This window comes from Piliocolobus tephrosceles, chromosome 2, assembly GCF_002776525.5.
Source record: "Piliocolobus tephrosceles isolate RC106 chromosome 2, ASM277652v3, whole genome shotgun sequence".
NCBI classification, from domain to species: Eukaryota; Metazoa; Chordata; class Mammalia; order Primates; family Cercopithecidae; genus Piliocolobus; species Piliocolobus tephrosceles.
In genome coordinates this window covers 82,751,846-82,770,885 of record NC_045435.1, presented here as the reverse complement: position 1 = coordinate 82,770,885, position 19,040 = coordinate 82,751,846, and the positions used below count along the sequence as shown (strand labels likewise).

General features: G+C 46.4%; 1 protein-coding gene across 4 annotated transcripts in view; it reads left to right on the top strand.

Moving 5' to 3' along the window:
* CACNA1D (calcium voltage-gated channel subunit alpha1 D) overlaps positions 1–19,040 on the top strand; it is a 333,155-nt gene that overhangs the window by 205,093 nt on the left and 109,022 nt on the right. For all 4 annotated transcript variants that reach the window (XM_023189554.2, XM_023189557.2, XM_023189555.2 and 1 more), the window contains exon 9: positions 9,864–10,033. In XM_023189554.2, the coding sequence (XP_023045322.1) occupies positions 9,864–10,033 (170 nt within the window). The remainder of the gene's footprint in view (positions 1–9,863; positions 10,034–19,040) is intronic.

The window sequence follows — 19,040 nt, the reverse complement described above, 5'->3', positions numbered from 1 at the left end:
GTTTGAGACGCCCTGGGGCCAACATAGAGAAACTCTGTCTACTAAAAATACAGAAAATTAGCCGGACGTGGTAGCATACACCTGTAATTCCAGCTGCTTGGGAGGCTGAGGCACAAGAATCACTTGAACCCAGGAGGTGGAGGTCATGCCACTGCACTCCTGCCTGGGCAACAGAGCGCAGACCCTGTCTCAAAAATAAAAGTAAAAATAGAAATGTGATTGTCAAATGTTTTTCCTCAACATATTTTGTTGTGTAAACAAGGGCCTCCCATTTTCTCATCCTTTTTGCCCACTAGCAGTTCCCATGCATTTCTTGGCAGCTGTGTTTCATGACTGCTGCTGGAGAATGCTGTCCCAGGCCAGCTGCCTTCCCCCGACTGATATCACCTGCAAAGGAGCAGGTCTTATTTATGGGGTGCTGCATTCCTAATCCCTCCCCACTCTGCCTATTGGTCTCATGCAGAGAGAACATCCTTTGACGACCACCAGCTTTTCATGGTTGAGGGAAAACTGGAACAAATACAATGCTTTTGATGAACTATGAGCTGAGACAGTGCCAATGATTAAAAATTTTTTAAATTGTGAAACATCACACATTGCTGTTAATTTCTATTTTTTAACAAAATTCCTAGTTTCCTTGAACAGAAACTGAACCTTTGTGCTTTCTAAGAAATTTAAACAAAAAAGTTCTTTGAATCAAACTACGTTTTCGTTCGGTTTAATTTCCTTTATGTCTGCGTAGAAGAAATAATTTGGGTCTAAAGAAGGCTGGACTCCCCTGATAAAAATCAGTGGGTTACTTCTTCAACTTCCGCCTTCTCTTTGCCTTTTTAAGTGTTGCCTTTGTTTTTTTCTGAATTTCTGAGCCTTCTGTTTTACTAAAACTCTGAGTCCCTAGTGATTTTCTTGGCAGTTTTCAATGAAGGTTGTGTTGTTTTTTGCTTTGTTTCAAGGGTTTTTTTTTTGTTGTTGTTTGTTTTTAGCATGTGTGTGTAAATATCAAAGTGTTTTGTTTGTTTAAATTTTATGTGGGCCTAATTAAAACAGATAGCATAGCAACCCAAGAAAAAAAAATCCTATATCTAAATCAAGATGACTTCCAGTGGCCCATTTATTTTATGGGGCGTTTAAGAAATAAAAGTTCCCACAGCAAACTATGTGTGTCCTCTTGCATCTGCGGCAGTCCCATTCCACCTGCACCTCCGTCTGTGTGTGATGGCTGGCTACCCCCTGGGCATGCTGTCTCCAGTACTGCTGGCTGAGCCAGAGGTCCCAGAGATCAAGATGTCAGGGCCTGTAAATCCTGGGGCATGTCAGTGTCTGGTGGCCTCTCTGCAGAGCATGGGACGTGTGCCCAGACCGTGGGGGCTCCACTGGGGCTCCTGAGACGGAGGCTGGCTGGTTCTGGGGCGGGGGGTTCTCTCCCTGGAGTGGTGCTTACTGAGTGGGAGTGAGGGACAGCAGGTGGAGAGATGAGCGGAAAGGGGGCCGTCGCCTTTCTCTATTCCTGAGTTGGGGCTCTCAGGGAAAATCAGAGTGCAGTAATGAGCAGAGCTATGCTTTCTGTCCTGCCCTCCCTCCCTGGTCCTGACTTATGACTTCCCCATGAGTCACAGCCCCAGGGAAGGTACATGGGGTTTGGAACCTGGTTAGTAACCCTGTTGGCCTGTTGACTGGGCGTGTGATGCGGGGCCAGCAACAATGCCTCGTTGAGCCTCCGTGTTGGCCTTTGTGAAATGAATATGAAATTCCTCCTCCTGCCTCATACACTGAGGTTGTGAACAGCTCTGGGGGCAGTGATTGTAAAGACATTTGCAGGACTTCAGGAACAATCTAAATAAATGAGGGGCTTTTTTTCTGTCATTATTAGAGAAGGGGACATGGCAGAGACTCAGGCCGTTTCGCCCAAACCCATTTACCCCAGCCATGCAGGCTCATATTCTGCTGAAGCTGCTGTTGGTTATTGCTGGGACCCTGGGTGATGCAGTCACAGGTGAAGGTGATGTGGGCTCAGGCTGTGCTTGTTTCAGAGACGACTTTGGCTTGTTCTGCTGTGTTGGTCTGTTCCGTCTAAAGGTCTTTGGGGGGCTGGATGAGTATGGGGCGCATACCATTGTTCTGTCGTCAGAGCCCTCTGCAGCCATTTCTCATGAACTCACTCAGCCCTTATGCTTCTTGGGTGTCATTGCCACCAAACTACTTGCCTGCCAGGTCCAAGAGGGTGCCAGGCTGTTGCCCAGGGAAAGAAATAGACAACGAAAAAGGGGCCAAGTCACAGCAGTCAGGTCCCCATGGAGGAGGCACTGGGGAGGCTGGAGTCGCAGCAGCAGTTGAAAGGTCATTAGAACGTGCTGTGATCTGGTGTCGCTGCCGAGTCATTAGTCCATCTCTACTGAGGATCCCTGTATCTGGGGAAGTTGCTATGTCCCAGGGCAACTGTGCTGAAATCAGTTGTCTTATTTCAAAACTTGTGCCTGTGCCCTGAGGCCCTCAGCAGGCATGCTTCTTCTTTCATATGGCAGCCCTTTGGATACTGGGGACCAGCCTCTCTTCTCCATCCCTCCTCCTGCTCTGCCCAGCCTGTCCTCCTTCCCTGAACAGGTGGACAAGAAATGTTCATGTGGCAGTTGGGGTGTCACGGGGCCCTGACAAGGAAGGTTCACATGAGGGGCGATGATGACACTGGTATGCTAGACCCAGGGGACTGGTGTGGAAAGGGCAGAAGTGACAGTGACCATAGCATGGTGGTGGTTGGGGGTCAGTGACAGGCCTCATAGGTGTTTTTCCAAATAGTCGTGTAAGAAAGTTGGGGCTTCATGAGAAGTGTGTTTTGACTACATTTGTATTGATGTTAAATCCAGCCCATCACCCAGGGCTTACTGAATGTCTCTGGTCTTCCTCACCACCATTTTCTTCTTATTTTCATTTTCTCTTCACACATAACACCTGCCAAAGCTGATAGGAGTCGTATCAAATTTCTGTCGGTTCCTCCTTGCCTACAGAGAAGCAATCCAGGTTCCTTAGTTTTATATTTAAGCCCCTTCCTGGACTGATAGGAAGCCTGTTTTGTTTTTGTTTTTTTGTTTGTTTGTTTGTTTGTTTTTGAGACAAGGTCTCTCTCTGTCACCCAGGCTGCAGTGCAGTGGTACAATCACAGCTCACTGCAGCCTCAACCTCCCAGGCTCAGGTGATCCTCCTGCCTCAGCCTCCTGAGTAGCTGAGACTGCAGGTGCATGCCATTTCACTTGGCTAACTTTTAAAAAATTATTTTGTAGAGAGGGGGGTCTCACTCTGTTGCCCAGGCTGGTCTTGAACTCCTGGCCTCAAGCCATCCTCCCACCATCACCTCCCAAAATGTTAGTATTTCAGGCATGAGCCACTGTGTCTGGCCTTGTAGCCTGGTTTTGATCCTCCTCATCCTGGTGTCTACTCTCCCTTTCCTCTGCTCCTGCTTTTCCTTCCAGGCATCATGTTGAGGTGCTCAGGGTAGATTCAGCAGCTGCATGGCCTTGTGTGTCCAAGTGCTATGAGCCTCAGTGTCTATACAAGAGGGTGATAGCAGCCCCTGCCTCACCATAGTCACTCACCAATGGGGATGGGGTAAGGTGTTGCTCTGGGCTCTGGTTAGGATGTGATGCTGAGAGGGCCACCTGGGGTAGGGGACACATGTATTCATGTTTTGGTGCTCAATGAGTAGAGTTTTCTGGTGAATTAGAGGCAGGCAGAATATATTTGGGGTAAGCCAGAGAATGTCACCAAAAGCATGAGACTTGAGCTTGGTCTTGAAAGGTGCACTGGATTCAAAGATAGAAGTCTGCTCAGGTGGATGGAATTCTGTAGACAAAAGCTCAGAGGGTTGTGGAATTGAGAAGAGTGTGGCCAGAGTATAAGGTGTGCATTTATGGGATGGGTGAGTAAGACTGGAATAGCACTTGGGAGAAGGCTGGAAGGCCTTGAGTGGCAGGCAGAAGCATCTGACCATGATCCTTGAGGGAGGCAACGAGGAGCTGTGAGGCATTTTGAGTAGGATGCCACCAGGGGGAAGTCTGGGTCTGCAGTAGTCACCTGGAGCAGGGAGGGAAGCAAGCTCTGATGAAATGCTCTTGCAGGAGCCCAGGGAATGGGTGTGTGCAGACTGGCCTACATAAGACACTTCACAGCTGTCCTGTTAGGCTGTTAGGGAGATTCCTTACTGAGTAATTGCTTCTCAACCAGGAGATACAAGGGAATATCTTAATGACCTAGAGATAGAGGATCTACCACATGAGGCCTGAACACAATACGGGAAAATGGCGAGCTGACGATGGAGGCTGTTCCAGATATGTCCAGGTTTGGGCACAACTCATTTCATGCTTCTGGGTGATCCCAGCAATCATGGGCTTTCTGTCCTATAGGGGCATATTCTGGCCTCCTGAAGGAGTAGGAGTAGGGCTTGTTTTGTTAGATACAATTTTTTGTACATAGCCTTCCTGCATGCCTATATAAAGTGTCACCAAGGGGAAATAGAAACATGGGAAGAAATACATGAGAAATGGATGACATTGTCCATTCCTGCCTGCAAGGAGCTTACAGTCTAGCTGGTAAGCTGAAATGAATATGTAGCAACATGAATTTGAATTTGGTTAGTAGTAGAGTTATATCTTCTAAGCATTCAAATGTTTTCTATTTGGAAATAATTTCAAATATATAGAACAACTCCAAGAATAGAAATAGCACAGTGAATAATCCATGTACCCCTTTCTCCAGTTTACCTAATATTAAATTTTGCCTCATTTACTTTTTCATTTGTTGTCTATCCATAAGGGATGTGGACTGATTTTTAAAAATATTATAATTTATTACTGTCCTTAGTTATTTCAGTGCTCAGATTTCCTAAGATTTGGCTAGTAGGAGCTACTTCTCTAGCTCCTGTACCTTATGATATATCTCCATAATGTGTTTTGGTTTGTTTTTGTTTTTGAGCACTTCCTGGTTTTCTTCATCTTGTACCTACCCTACCCTTGCCCTGGAATCACCCACTTCTCCAAAGTCCCCTGGTTCCTTTTAATGGGGAATGTTATTAAAGACCAAGATGTGGGTACCAGGTGTGCTTGTACCTGCCAGAGCATCTTTGCTTCTAAATCCTTTCAACAGAGAGAACTAGGAAATATATGCATTTGTTTACACATACTCTTATACATACTTACATTGATACATATACTCACATATCAACCTCTTTTAAAAATCAGACATTGGAAATCAGACTTTAAAATAAACAACTTTTAGAAATCATCAGTTCACACCTATACCTTCAATTCCAGTCTGTCCCCAGAGGGTTCTTCTCTGTTCCATGTTTCTGTGTCCCTCCCTCCACAGCGAGAACTCAGGCTCCCAGCAACATTAGCGCATGTGCTCACTCGCTAAATCCTGTAATATGTCTAAGATAGTTTCAGAATGGTCTCCTCCACATCACTACAAAAAATAAAGCTACTAAAAGGAGTTCAGTGTTTGTTTGCAGTTCATCCCTCACTCCAATCCTGCCGAAGACTGGGAGCATATCATCAAATATTCCTGAGCTATTTGAATTAGTTTTGTCTTTCTCCTTCAGTCTGGTTATAGTATTCATTGAATTACAGATTTGTTTGTTTCAATTCACTTTCAGTTTAGGGGTATTTTCCCTTCATCTCGTCCTTATTGACTTAATTTAAAAAAATTTAAGGTGAAGAACATTAACATGGTTCCCAAAGTCAAAACTATAGAAAAAGATATACTTAAGAGTGTCACTCCAACCTTGATTCCTGTGGCCTAATTCATTCCCATCCCTTGTTTTCTGCTCTTTTAGATACATCCAAGAGAAATATGCTTATTTTATTTCCCAGTTTTTTGTATGCAAAGGGTAGCACACCATATATATATTTTGGTCCAGGCACTTCTTATGTATCTTTTGATCAAACACACCATAACCAAAATTCTGATTTGGAACAAGAAGGCTCCTAGCATATAACAGTTGTCGGATTTTTAGTTACTTGCAAAAGTCTGTTGGTTTCTACCAATAGCTTTATTAAATAAGCTTTGTAAAACAATCTGTTAGTGATAGGATTCTTAGAATATGAAGAATTCTTATGCAAAGTGGAGTGACTTTTTTTTCATCATTCCAAAGTTTCATAGAAGGTGCCTTGGACTTGAGGTGTGCTTTTCAGGATCAGAGGGACGGTTGTGATGGGAATGGGTTATTCTCAACGGAGCAGATAGTGTACAGGATCGGCAGTGGGTTTGCCAGCTCATTGTGGTCACTCCAAGCCTTGGGACCCATGTGTCCTTCGGTGTGTTTCCCAATCCTGATGGGTTTGTGGCAGCTTAGAGCCCATTCACAGCTAGTGCTAATTTTTCTCCCTTTGATATTTGAGAAAGCTCTTCCATTTGCCTTTTAAATTTCTCTCTTATGTCTGGATTCAACAACTATTATACATTTGAACTTCACGTTGATACCGCTCTTTGTGTTTTCAAAGCCTCATCTTACTGAATGTCTTGCTTAATTCCTGTGAAACAGCAGAACGGGTATTGTTGTGTCTGTTTGGAAGTGAGGAAACTGAAGCTCAGAACACAACAGTGACAGAGCTAGGACTAGAAGCCAAATCTTCAGATGAAGAGCCTGGAGTGGTGTAGGAGAGCCAAGGCTTTATCTGTGTTTATCACAGGGACTCCACCTCCCTGCCCGCTTCCTCTCAAACTGCCCTGTGGCCAACAGATTTCTGCTGCATAAACCTCACCTCTGTCCACATCAATAAATACTACCTTCCTGCTAAGTATTCAGCCATTCAGAACTGTCTGAAATCAGTTCAGAGGGTCTATATCAGCAGCTTTGTTATATGAGCTCTTGTGACAGTGACCATCATTGTGAGTGGGCCATAAACCAGGACTTGGCAGAGTTTTTTATTCTTAGGAGTTTTAGTCAGAGTAGAGTTTTACTTATGCCTGCTTAACTGTGTCCCAGCAGCTGAAAATGTGCAACAATGATGCAACTTGTTAGAAATGGGATTTTTATATTTGTAATGTTAAAAATGCATAAAATATTACAAAAGAAAATTACGAAGATAGTAAAAGAGTTACCCTGAGAAGCTTAAGGACATTCATTTTATAATGTATATAATTATACACATAATTGTATATAATTTATGTAAAATGTATATAATTATACATCATAAATGTATATAATGTATATAATTATACATATAAATGTATATAATGCGATTATATACATTATAAATATGTAATGTGTGTAATTATATACACTATAAATGCATGTGATGTGTGTAATTATATACACTATAAATGTATGTGATGTGTGTAGTTATATACATTATAAATGTATATAATGTGTGTAGTTATATACATTATAAAATGAGTGTCCTTAAGCTTCTCAGGGTAACTCTTTTACTATCTTCATAATTTTTTCCCAAGAACCCATATATGATATAGACCCAAAGTAAGAATACCTTGTTTGTATGTAACCATCTGAATTTAGTATGCTAAGTTCGGAATCAAAACATGCAAACAGATTTGTACTAGGATACTTTTTGGTGAATAATAAAACTGAAGGTCCACTTTTCTTTGAGGTATATTTAAGAAAACAGTTTATTTAATTCATTTTCCTGAAGACACATGACATTCCAAGCCCTCTTATTGATGCTCAGGGATGTGATTCTGGATTGAGTGTGACTTTTTCAGAGTTCAGAGAGTCATTTGGTGAATTTACCTGAACTGAGTTACATATTTTCTATGTGTTGGGAATCCCTGGAGGCCTAGAAACCCCAGACCGTTCTCAGTGTGTGGTATGTGTGAACAGTGAGACACTAGAGTCCTTACTTCTTTGAGACAACAGATGTTCTTTGGGCTGGGAGGACAGAGCACATGTCTGGGCTCAGATCGGCTCCTGCTCACTCTCTAGATCCACAAAGCCTTGCCTCCTTCCGTATTCACAGGGGGTACAGTGGAGACAGACAGCCCTAACAGGACCAAGGATAGGTTCCAGGGAATCTGAAAAGTGGGGTGATTTAGGATCAATGAGAGGGATCCTGTTTTTTTTTTTTTTTCCTTTTTTTTTTCTTTTTCTTTCCCTCCCTCCCTCCCTCCCTCCCTTCCTTCCTTCCTTGACAGAGTCTTGATCTGTTGCCCAGACTGGAGTGCAATGGCGCAATCTCAGCTCACCACAACCTCCACCTGAGTGGGATTCTTTCTAATTTTGGGCAGAGGGTGGCACTTGGTGAGGATTCCAGTTTCTTATCTGAAATATTAGCGTCGCTGGGTGTGCAAGCATCTGTTCAGCCTCTCGACGGCCTAGAGTTAAGGGAGGGGTGTGAATATGGGGTTAGTTTGTTGTTGTTGTTTTTTGAAGATGGAGTGTCGCTCTGTTGCCCAGGCTAGAATGCAGTGGCACGAACTTGGCTCACTGCAACCTCTGCCTCCCACGTTCAAGCAATTCTTCTGCCTCAGCCTCCCAAATAGCTGGGATTACAGGCGTGTACCACCATGCCCAGCTAATTTTTATATTTTAGTAGAGATGGGGTTTTGCCATGTTGGCCAGGCTGGTCTCGAACTCACGACCTCATGATCTGCCCACCTTGGCTTCCCAAAGTGCTGGGATTACAGGTGTGAGCCACTACGCCTGGCTGGGGTTAGCTTTATGAAAGCAGGTCACTTCCCCGTTCATTGGTTGGGTTGGGTTGGGTTGGGTTATTGAGGTAGGACCCTGAACAAGACACGCTGGCTTTGACTCGGAACGAAGGCAAGAAGGCAGACAGAAGTAACCTGTGTTGGAATCTCAAGGTTTGTGTGCAGAAACTGCATTGCTGTAACCTCACCTGCTTCCTTAGCAGCTTTTAAGTGTACTTACTAAATCTCTAACTCACATATCTTGGCTCCTGTAACAACTCACGGTTGGAGATGCAGATGGTTCCTCGCATATAAAAATTGGGTAATCGTCTGCCTGACTCTCAGGCTTGCCTGAGTGAGTGTGGGGTTTTGTATATATGCATAGATAGAGGCTTGCACACATGGTGGAAAGTAGCGTAAACACCCCACAGTTGGGAACATTTACCTGTCTGCCAGAGCCTTTCCAGGGCAGGTGTTCCTATAAATGGGCAGCAAATCATATGCCTCTTTCCCTCCTGCAGGGAAGACTTTTGGGGAAGACTATGACAAGTAGCAAGGGTGAAGAAAAACAGTAATGCTTCATCAGTGCTCAAGTTCCCATCTGGGAAGGGAGAACTGGGTTGTGGGGCGGGGGTGGGGGACTGCCCTGACTCCATCCACTACTCTGGCCCAAACCTGCAGGTGATGGATAGAGGAGCCTAGTGTGGGCACCAGCAAGGACTGCTGCCCGCTCAGAGCTCTTGGTTTGGACAAAAGGGGTAGCACACAATATTAATGCAAAGTTTGTCCAAAGGCATTGAAGAAGCCCTAAACGTGGTACTCTTTGACCACAGCTTGGCCCACTTGGCTCCCTCCTCTTTGAGGAGGCTCTGGGGAAGGTGGGGCATCTCTGAGTTCAGGCCCCTTGTTGGGGGGTGTCAGAGGCCCACTATGACAGCACATGGTGTTTTGGGCCTAGGCCCCTTGGGATCGCTGTCATCTGAGGGGAGTTCATTTTCTAAGAAATGATGCATGTGTGTTGGCGTGGGCTCTGCGACGCTGACCCCCACGGTCTTGCCTGAGAAGACACTGTCTTCTGTCCTGTCCAAGTGTGTGGCTCCATAGCTGTGCTCATGTGACTGTACTCAGTGCTGTGTGTCCTGCCACAAGACTGTTGTGCAGCAGGGCAGTGGCTCAAGATGCAGGTCCCCAAGGATGTCCTGATATGTGCTTGTCCTCTTTGCCTCCTTCAGAGAATTCTCAAAGGAAAGAGAGAAGGCAAAAGCACGGGGAGATTTCCAGAAGCTCCGGGAGAAGCAGCAGCTGGAGGAGGATCTAAAGGGCTACTTGGATTGGATCACCCAAGCTGAGGACATTGATCCCGAGAACGAGGAAGAAGGAGGAGAGGAAGGCAAACGAAATAGTATGTAGCGCCTTTCCTGCCCCTGGCTAGACAGACCCAGTGTGCGGTTCAGACGCCTGGCAGCAGACCTTCCTTTACTCTGACCCAGGCTGTGAGTGGGGCGGCCTCCTCCCAGCCATCTGGTCCCTTCTGCCTGCACACATCACGGAGAGAACAGGCGCATTGGCGCTGACTCTGGATTTCTGCCTGAGGTTTGGGGGTTAGAGTTGTATTTGGTCAGGTGGGCCAAGGAGGATCCGACGGACCCACTGTTGGCCTGGGAAATTCAGTAAGCGCATTTCTGTGTGGGCACAGGGGTGATGAGACATGTATTCTTGTACCACATGAGAGGAAGCTGTGGTTTCCCTCACCTCAAAGTGAACAGTGTTATTGGACAAGAATTTGAAGTGCAGGGTTCCTCTTGACTCTGACTCTTAGGCCACCTGACATGGCTCCTACATGTGCTATTCATATGAAGCCATATGCTTAGCCCATCAGGGACTGGGAGGAAACCGGCTCACTCTTCTAGGCAGGTGTTAAGGGGCATGTGAGTCAGTGACAGCTGCTTTGCAGCCCAACCACCGACACCCCACACTGTAACACTAAGCACCCTAGAGCACTTTCTGCAGGAGGCAAGGCCTGAGAACTCAGTCAGTCACTGAAATTAATTGCCATTGTCAACCACAGTGTCTCTTTCACTGCATACTTTTCCCACAGATGTGCTCTTATTCTTTCTGGGGACCTCTGTGCCTTGGGTCAGAGTGGAAACTGGAATCCAGCAGTGCATTTGACTGAGATGTCTGTGACTTGCCACAGATCTGGAAGAGCTGAATAGGAAGGAATGAGAACATACTTCAAGGGCACATGTCCATTGAGAGGCCTGGGGGCCCGAGGCCGGCCCTACATTGTAGAAGACGGCCGAGCAAGTCCCTGCTTGAGCAGAGTGCCTTGGATGTTTTGCTCTCAGCAAGGCCCGTTGCTGGGTACAGGGGAAACCCGGAGCTGGAGAGGATGTGGAGTGCTGCCTCCTAGGGAGAGACAGGGCTGCTCACACTGAATGCAGCCCTGGGGAGCAGAGCTGCAGGGCACACGTAGAGGGCAGGCGCGTGCTGCGGGAGCCCAGGAGGGATTGAGGACAGGGCTGGGGGACGTATTTGGCCTGGGCCCTGAAGGATGGATGGATCGCAGGTGTGACCATTCAGTGTGAGAAGAAGCTCCTTGACCCAGGGGACTAGCATGAGGGAGGCATGGAGGTGGGCAAAGGCTGGATTTCAGTGGGGAGCAGTGGTCCTTTCGGCTGGAGCGCAGAGGGTGTGAAGGTCGGGGTGAGCTGCCATAGGAAGGGTGGGTGAGGTGCAGTTGTGCCTCTTCTGGAGGTTGTGGAGTGTGGAAGCAGGGGCTGAGAGACCCCTGATGGAGGGGCTTCTTGTCTGAGAGGGCCCTTACCTTTCTTCAAGCCTGGGTTCTGTGCCTTCACGGGGAGGGAGTGTATTCCGTGATCTCAGATGGCCTGGCTGGTGCAAATCTGTGTGCTGACTGGGAATGGGCAGGGTCAGGCCTCTCTTCTCTCCCTCCCTGCATCTTGCCAGGCTCAGGAAGGGGCCAGGGCTTCAGCACCTGAGGATCGGAAGACTGAGGGAGGGTTTCTAGAGCTAACTGTTCTCTGAATCAAGTTCAGAGTTTATAAATAGACATTTGAGTCTCAGACTCAGCGATGTGCCTGTGAAGTGACTAGATGTAAGAGTGCCTGCCTGTCCTTTGCACAGCTCTCCCCTTGGCAGTTGAGCTGTCCTGAACCCCATGGCCTCCGTGGAGCTTCTGTACCTGCAGTATTGCTGGCAACAGGCCACGTAGGTGCAGCTTGGAGATGCCTGCACAGCTCTTTCCCCTTCACCTGCGAACTGTAACTCGGAAGCTGACCTGCCTCATCTCTCCTCAGCCCAACATGGTATTTGTAAACGAGAGGAGGTATGGCCCCTTTTTTCTCGGCAGAGTATCTTTCTTTGCTAGTTTAGCTGTGTCCCCCAGGGAGCTGAGTGAGGCCTTCTTATAGGCCAGTGGGCTTTCCTCTGTTTATTTCTCCTCCTCTAGAAATAGACAAGGATTCGTGTTCTAGTGTTGCTAACATCAGTCATGGTAGAGTTGTTTATTGGGCCTATGATCTGAGGATTAAGGGTTTTCATTGGATTTAAGGTGATATCTTGAGGGTTAACCATTTTATCTCAGCCCAGCATTTCCTGTGACCTGCCACTGTAAAGAACCTGACGATAACAGAAATCAATGACTCTGCCTTTCAGACAACTTGCCAGGAGGGGAAGATGGAGAAGGGGTGGCTTAGTGTGAGAAGCTGATCCCATTGTTAAGGCCCAGCACTGTGCTGTGTGAGCCCGGGAGGGCGCAGTGATTCTGGCTGGTGGGAGAGGACAGGCCAGGGCGAGGTGAGGAAGGCTCCATGGGAGGAGCGGCCGTGGGCGGCAGAGGGTGGGGATGGGGGATTTTTCAAGCTGGGGAAATGGCACGAGCAAGGTATGCAAAGTGATAGATATTCAGGGGCCCTTAAATGCATTGCTCAATAAAATAATCTAGGAAAGAAACAAAACCTGCTTAAAAGCCTTGTAGATCTTCAGAATTCACTCTCACTGGGGCTCCCAAGCCCAGAAAGCTGCACTGTGTCTGGAACATCAGCAGTATTATTTCTGCTATGCACCATGATGTATGACTCAAAATGATTAACTAGCTTAATGTTTGATCCAGAATAGCAAATGTTTCTGTGATGCACCCTTGTTCTTTATGGAGCTCATTTTGCCAGGTGCTGGGGTTTCCTGTGGAGTGAGGCTCGCAGTGCTTCCCAAGGCATCAGATTTCCAGAGCCTTGATGATGGGGGTTTTAAATAAAGACAGAAATCTTAGGCTGTGGAGGCCATAATGGGATTTAACTGACTTGAGAGCCCCAAGTCTCCTCCTCTGAGGAGAGAACCTCTCTGATCACAGACCTCAGCGGCTCAGACCCTCTGGAGAAGACAGCACTGTTGAGGTTTCCCTGGGGCCTCCTGTGGCTGCCAGCCATTTTCTTCCTGTCACAGCCAGAAAACCACGCGAGGAGAGGGTTTCAGTGAGGCCCACATGGTCCTCCTCACCAAATAAAGAGCCCTGGATTCACCACATGCACATGCCAGGTCTGGGGCCGTCTCTGTGCATCTGATTAGCAGGCAGTAGAAGTGTGGTTGTTGCCAGTGTTATGGTGTTTGCATCCTCCCTGGGGGTGTGAGATCACCCCACATGCCTTCCACTCCAACCCTGCTCCTCTGTTACCTCTTGGGAGGAGGATGGTGCGGGGCCTGGGCTCCTGGCTTTGTCCATAATGACTGAGGATGCTAATTCAACTGATAGCCCTTTTCAGCCGGGTCCTGGATGTGAGTTGAGCAGTTTCCTCCAAGACCTTGAGGATTGAAGTGACAGTGTGAGAAGAAACACTGGGAAGTGTTTCAGGAATAGCTGAGGCTCAGCCTAGATGAGCAGAGGTGGGTGTAGGAAGTCACTAATAACAGCAGATGTCTGTGAGCTCACGGGAGGCAAAGGCTTGGGCTGGAGGGCGTCTTCATGCCCCTTCTCCGGATGTGGCTGTAATGGAGTTTTGTGACTTGGAATTTGGACTTTAGTGTTAGGCAAATTACTCAACCTCTCTGGGCCCCACTTCCTTGTCTGCAAGAAGGGGATAAAGATATATCTCCCCATGGGGCTGTTGTGACAATTGAATGTTCTGTGACTGGTAGGAGATGTCATAGTTGTAGTATGTGCTGTTGCTGTTTTCACCAGGCACCAGCAAAACTTGACCTCAACAGAATTTTGGGGGTATAAATTTAGGGGGTACAAATACCGTTCTGTGACATGGATATATTACATAGCAGTGAAGTCTGGGCTTTTAGTGTAACCATCACCCAAATAGTGTACATTGTACCCAGTAAGTAATTTCTCATCCCTCACCCCTCTTCCACCCTCCCACCCTTCTGTGTCTCCAATGCCTATTATTCCATCTACACCCTATGTCCATGTGTACACATTATTTAGCTTCTGCTTATCAGTGAGAACATGCAGTGTTTGACTTTCCTAAAGAGAATATTTTTGAAGGTTCTACTAGACCTATAACCAGCCTCAGGGTGGGGCCTCCCTCTTAGGACCATTGCCCTGTACTTTTCTGTTCAGAAACTATAAGGTTCTGAAGTATTGATGGAAAACACATCTGTTAACTAGGTCACTTTCGAGATAGGGCAGCACAGCTTTCTGGCTCTTGAAGTCCATTTCCAGTTTGGCGGTGCTTGCTGTCAGAGAACAGATGTCAAGTCAAGTACTTGGAGATGCTCTCACATTATCTTTTCTCTCTGATCTGCTAAATGTCACTGCCTGCATCTGCGATGCCCAACACTGGCTGTACGTTATGATCACCTGGGGAGCTTGGACACTTCTTGATGCCATACTCCACCCTTTAAGACTCTTGATTCATTTTGGGGTGGGAGCCAGGGGTGGCTGTTTTTCATTCAAGTTCCCTGGGGATTCTAATGTGAAGCTCAGGTTCAGAACTCCTGGGTCCAGGATGCCATCAGGGGCTGAATATCACACTGTTCCAGGCATTCACTTGAAAGAAGAGGAGAGGCAATCAGGCCTCTGACTGAGCTGTCTGGTGACTGGTGACAGGTAGCTCCAGCTTTGTGCATTCATAGATTATTTAAGATGTCAATTTCATAAATGTGCTATTGGAAAGCTAGTGTTACACAATTAACTGAATGGACAAAATTCCCTTTGAAGTGAGTTCCTGAGCATTTGGTAAATTTTCAAGGATAATTTATTTAACTTTTTGCTGAGCTTCAAGTTTCTTAAGAAACCCTGCCAAATCTCAAAGTGATTTTTTTAGACGTATGCAGCTGCTTCTGAGTTAACAATGGAGTTTTGCTAGCACCATTAAAATCTGGAAGCCTAAAATTCTATTTTAAACTCTTCTCATTGTCAGTGATTAGTCTTAAAAAAAAAGCATTAAAAATGAAATCATTTTAAAGGGAGCTCATTCTAAAATTGTGGCCAGAAAAACAGGGCAGTTTTATTGTAGGAACTATTAATGATTAATAATTCGTCTAAGTAAAGATATTTAATGCCCAAAGAAAGGGAGGGGCATACCTGAAACTTCATCTCTGACCACAAGGACAGCCTCTCTGTCTTCTGCTTCTTCAGTGGTCCTGGAGGCTATGGGCACTGCCCCTGCCTGCCTGCCTGCCCGCCTGCCCAGGGACTCTGCCACCCTGCAGCTTGCTGGAGCAGGTTGCCCTAGCTGCCTCCCTTTTGCATGTGCTACCTAGTTGCCTCTTACTGCAATGTTTGCTTTGGGGGTAGACAGAAAACCAGGATGGCATAGCTGTTTGCAAGCATGAGACATAGCAAATTGCTGGTCCTGTTTTGAAAGACTGTGTTTTGAAATTGTGATTTATAAAACTGCTTTCGTCACCATTGAACTACCTCAAGGCACAAGTTCAAAATGGAAAATACTCAATTAAAAGCTGTAAAGCAAACAGCAGCAGTTAGAGTGGCATATAGTAAATACGTGTCCAGGTCAAGAGCCCTCACTGGAGAGACAGCTGGAAGTGCTTTCACTGGGAAGTGGGAGGGCTGACTCAGGGGCTGGCCCTAGGGTCAGTGGCTGGACAGTCTCTCCATTGCAGTGGCACTGGGAGTAGTCTGGCCAGGTGGACTCTCTCCACAGGGGTGATAGAAGCGTGGTAATTTCTGAAGGTGCCTGCATGTCTGCCATCACCTTCAGCCTCCTAAGAGCTGATGGGAGCTGAACTCAGGGACTGTTGCCCCACTGTGGAGACAAGGAGTAGGTACTCCAGCCAGGTTTGCAGTCTCAAATCAGGGTCGTTTTATCTGTTTTTGATACCTTTTAGTTATGGAAGTAATATTTGCCTACATAAAGAATTCATGTAATTTCAAAGTATATAAAGTAAGAAAAAAATTCTCTCTTCCTTCTCCTTAAAGAGAGGCAGACTAAGAAGTTGGGGGCCTCTACTTCCACACCTCACTGCACATAATACATGACACTGACAGCGTGCATAGAGCTTCCACCCTAAGATGCCCAACACAGGTATTTTTCACTGAACCATGTACCACAGATATTTCCCATGTTTTTAAAGCAAAACGTTGGCTCTTTTCAATAAATTGCCATTATAAAAACTGCTACAATGGCCTATACACTCTACAGCACGTGGACCTCTACTTTATAGAGGTCTCTCCACCACGAGACCATTAGCTCCATGGGAGCAGCAGGAATAGGGTCTGTTTCTGCCCTCTGTTGTGTGGCTGCACCCAGCACAGCGCTTGTGCCACACATAAGCATGTCGTTACTTCCTTCTTGAGTGAAAGAATATAGAGTAATAATAACTAGCATTTGTCAGGTGCTTTCTGTGTGTGAGACACTGTTCCAAGGGCTGTGGGTGAATACGTCATTCTTCTTCACACAGCTCTGTGAGACAGGAACTTGACAGGTGGGGAAACTAAAGCACAGCGCAGTTCAGTAGCTTCCCAAGGCCATGTGACTTAAGTGGCAAAGCTGAGATTTGAACCCAAGCTCTGCCACAGTCTGCACGCTAACCATCATTAACCCCTGCAAACATATGCCCCTGTGTCTACATGCTCGTGTTCAAGTTTTTGTGGGAGAGGATACAAGAAAAGGGTCTGCCGTGTCAGAAAGGATGCACATTTTAGGAATGTGAGTATTCTGCGCACCCATAGTGTGTGCCAGTGTCTGTGCTCCCCACACCCTTGCTTACTCCAGCATTCCTGCCACTGTCTCACACTGCCCCACACAACCCTTCCCTAGAGTACCGAGTCTGTACTCTGAAGACTAGCCGGCTTACAGCGATCATGGAATCACGGGGCTGCAGGGGGTTAGAGATCCTAGAGTCACTTCTCTTGTGACCTGGGGGTCATGGGAGAGTCGTAATGATGACAGTAGTGGTGATTGATCGTGCCTTTTATTAGTGTCTCTACTGTTCGCCTCTTACAACAACCTTACGTGGTACAGGTCCAACTATTATTGACATCTTACAGGTGTGGAGGAAACTAAGGCTTCGCAGTATCAGGTAACCTGTCCATGGCCATCCGACATGGAAGTGGCAGGGCTGGGATTAGACCTGCCCTGTCAGAGTCCAGAGCCTACCTTTTGAGCTCCCACCTGTCCATCCCATGTGGTAGTGCTGTTTGGAATCACACAGCCAGTCAGTACCCAGGGCTCCTGACTCTCCCTAAAATGCCCTTTCCTTAACACCCTTCTTAGATGGGAAGCCAAACCCTGGAAACCTTTATCTAGCATGGGTTAGCTGGTTGTTGATTTAGAACAGGTTCTTAAAGACAGATGTTTGTCAGTAGCTGTGGAAAGGGCACTTCCTCTCCACTGTTCGGATCCTGAGCTGGATTCCTAGCAGGAGGAGGACTGGGGCAGGCGGGCGTCCATTGCGTGAGGCCGCCTGGCTGGCGGGGCTGGCCGTGTGGGGCCCTGGTTTAGCTGCTGTTGCTGCCCTCTGCTGCTTTGTAATGAAATTGCCTGTGTTCAACCTGAAGGGGTCACAGTGGCCGACTTGCTTAAAGAGGATAAGAAGAAAAAGAAGTTTTGCTGCTTTCGCCAACGCAGGGCTAAAGATCATGGTAAATTACTGAGACTGAACTTTCTCTTTCCGCAACATCTCTGATACCTTTTCCTTGCATATAGGCATTGTGTGAAATGCATGTGCCGTGTGGTGTGTTCAGAAGATGCCTATATTTTAATTGCTTGATTTCTTTCTTCTTGGACTTTTCCAAAATAAGGTGCCCTTACCAAGATAGCATTGCAGTTTTCTTTTTGTTTGAACTGTACCTTATAAAGAAGCAGCTGAACCAACTCAAAAAATTTATTTGATTCAGCATGAATATTCTTAGACTGGAAGACAGACTTTAAAATACTTTTCCCCAAATGATGTTTTTAAATTTAAACTGTTTAGAAATTCCAATAATGTTATTTGATTGATTTTTTTTTTCTCTCCAGGCTACACGTTTCAAATTGCTTCTCTGTCTCTTAGTCTCTGGCTACTTTGCCCAGGATTATGTCAAAGTTGTAGTGGCAGCTTTAAGAATGAAATTAGCTGGGTGCAGTGGCTCATACCTGTAATTCCAGCACTTTGGGAAGCCGAGGCAGGAGGATCACTTAAAGCCAGGAGTTTGAGACTAGCCTGGGCAACAAAGTGAGACCCTGTGTCTACCAAAAATTTGAAAAAAAAATCAATTGTGGTGGTGCATGTCTATAGTCCCCAGCTACTTGAGAGGCTGAGGCAGGAGGATTGCATAAGCCCAGGAGTTTGAGCCTGCAGTCAGTGATATTGCGCCATTACACTCCAGCCTGGGTAACAGAGTGAGATCTCTGTCTCTTAAAAACTAAAAACAGACTTCAGGGATACAAAGATTTGGGGACACTTGCCTTTGAAAGTGAGAATGGGCTCCTGTGGGAAAGTTACATTTCCAGTTATGTCCTAAAATAATGCTAAACATACCCTTCCTGAGAATTCCTGGAGTAGCTGTCAGGCCCATCCCCGGGCAGGCGGTTAGGTGAGCACCTGGCTCCCTGCCTTGCTCTTCCCAAGTCATAGCAGTGGTTCAACAGCAGCACAAAGCTTTGCCTGTGCACACCAGTGCAGTCGACCTAGTTCTGCCGCCAGGATCGGCTCTGGTCACCTGACCCTGGTGAAAGTCTGTTTAAGAATTGGACTCGGGAAGGGGAACATCACACACTGGGGCCTATCATGGGGAGGGGGGAGGGGGGAGGGATTGCATTGGGGAGTTATACCTGATATAAATGATGAATTGATGGGTGCTGACGAGTTGATGGGTGCAGCACACCAACATGGCACAGGTATACATATGTAACAAACCTGCACGTTTTGCATATGTACCCTAGAACTTAAAGTATCATAAAAAAATAAAAATAAAAATAAAAAATAAAAAATAAAAAAAA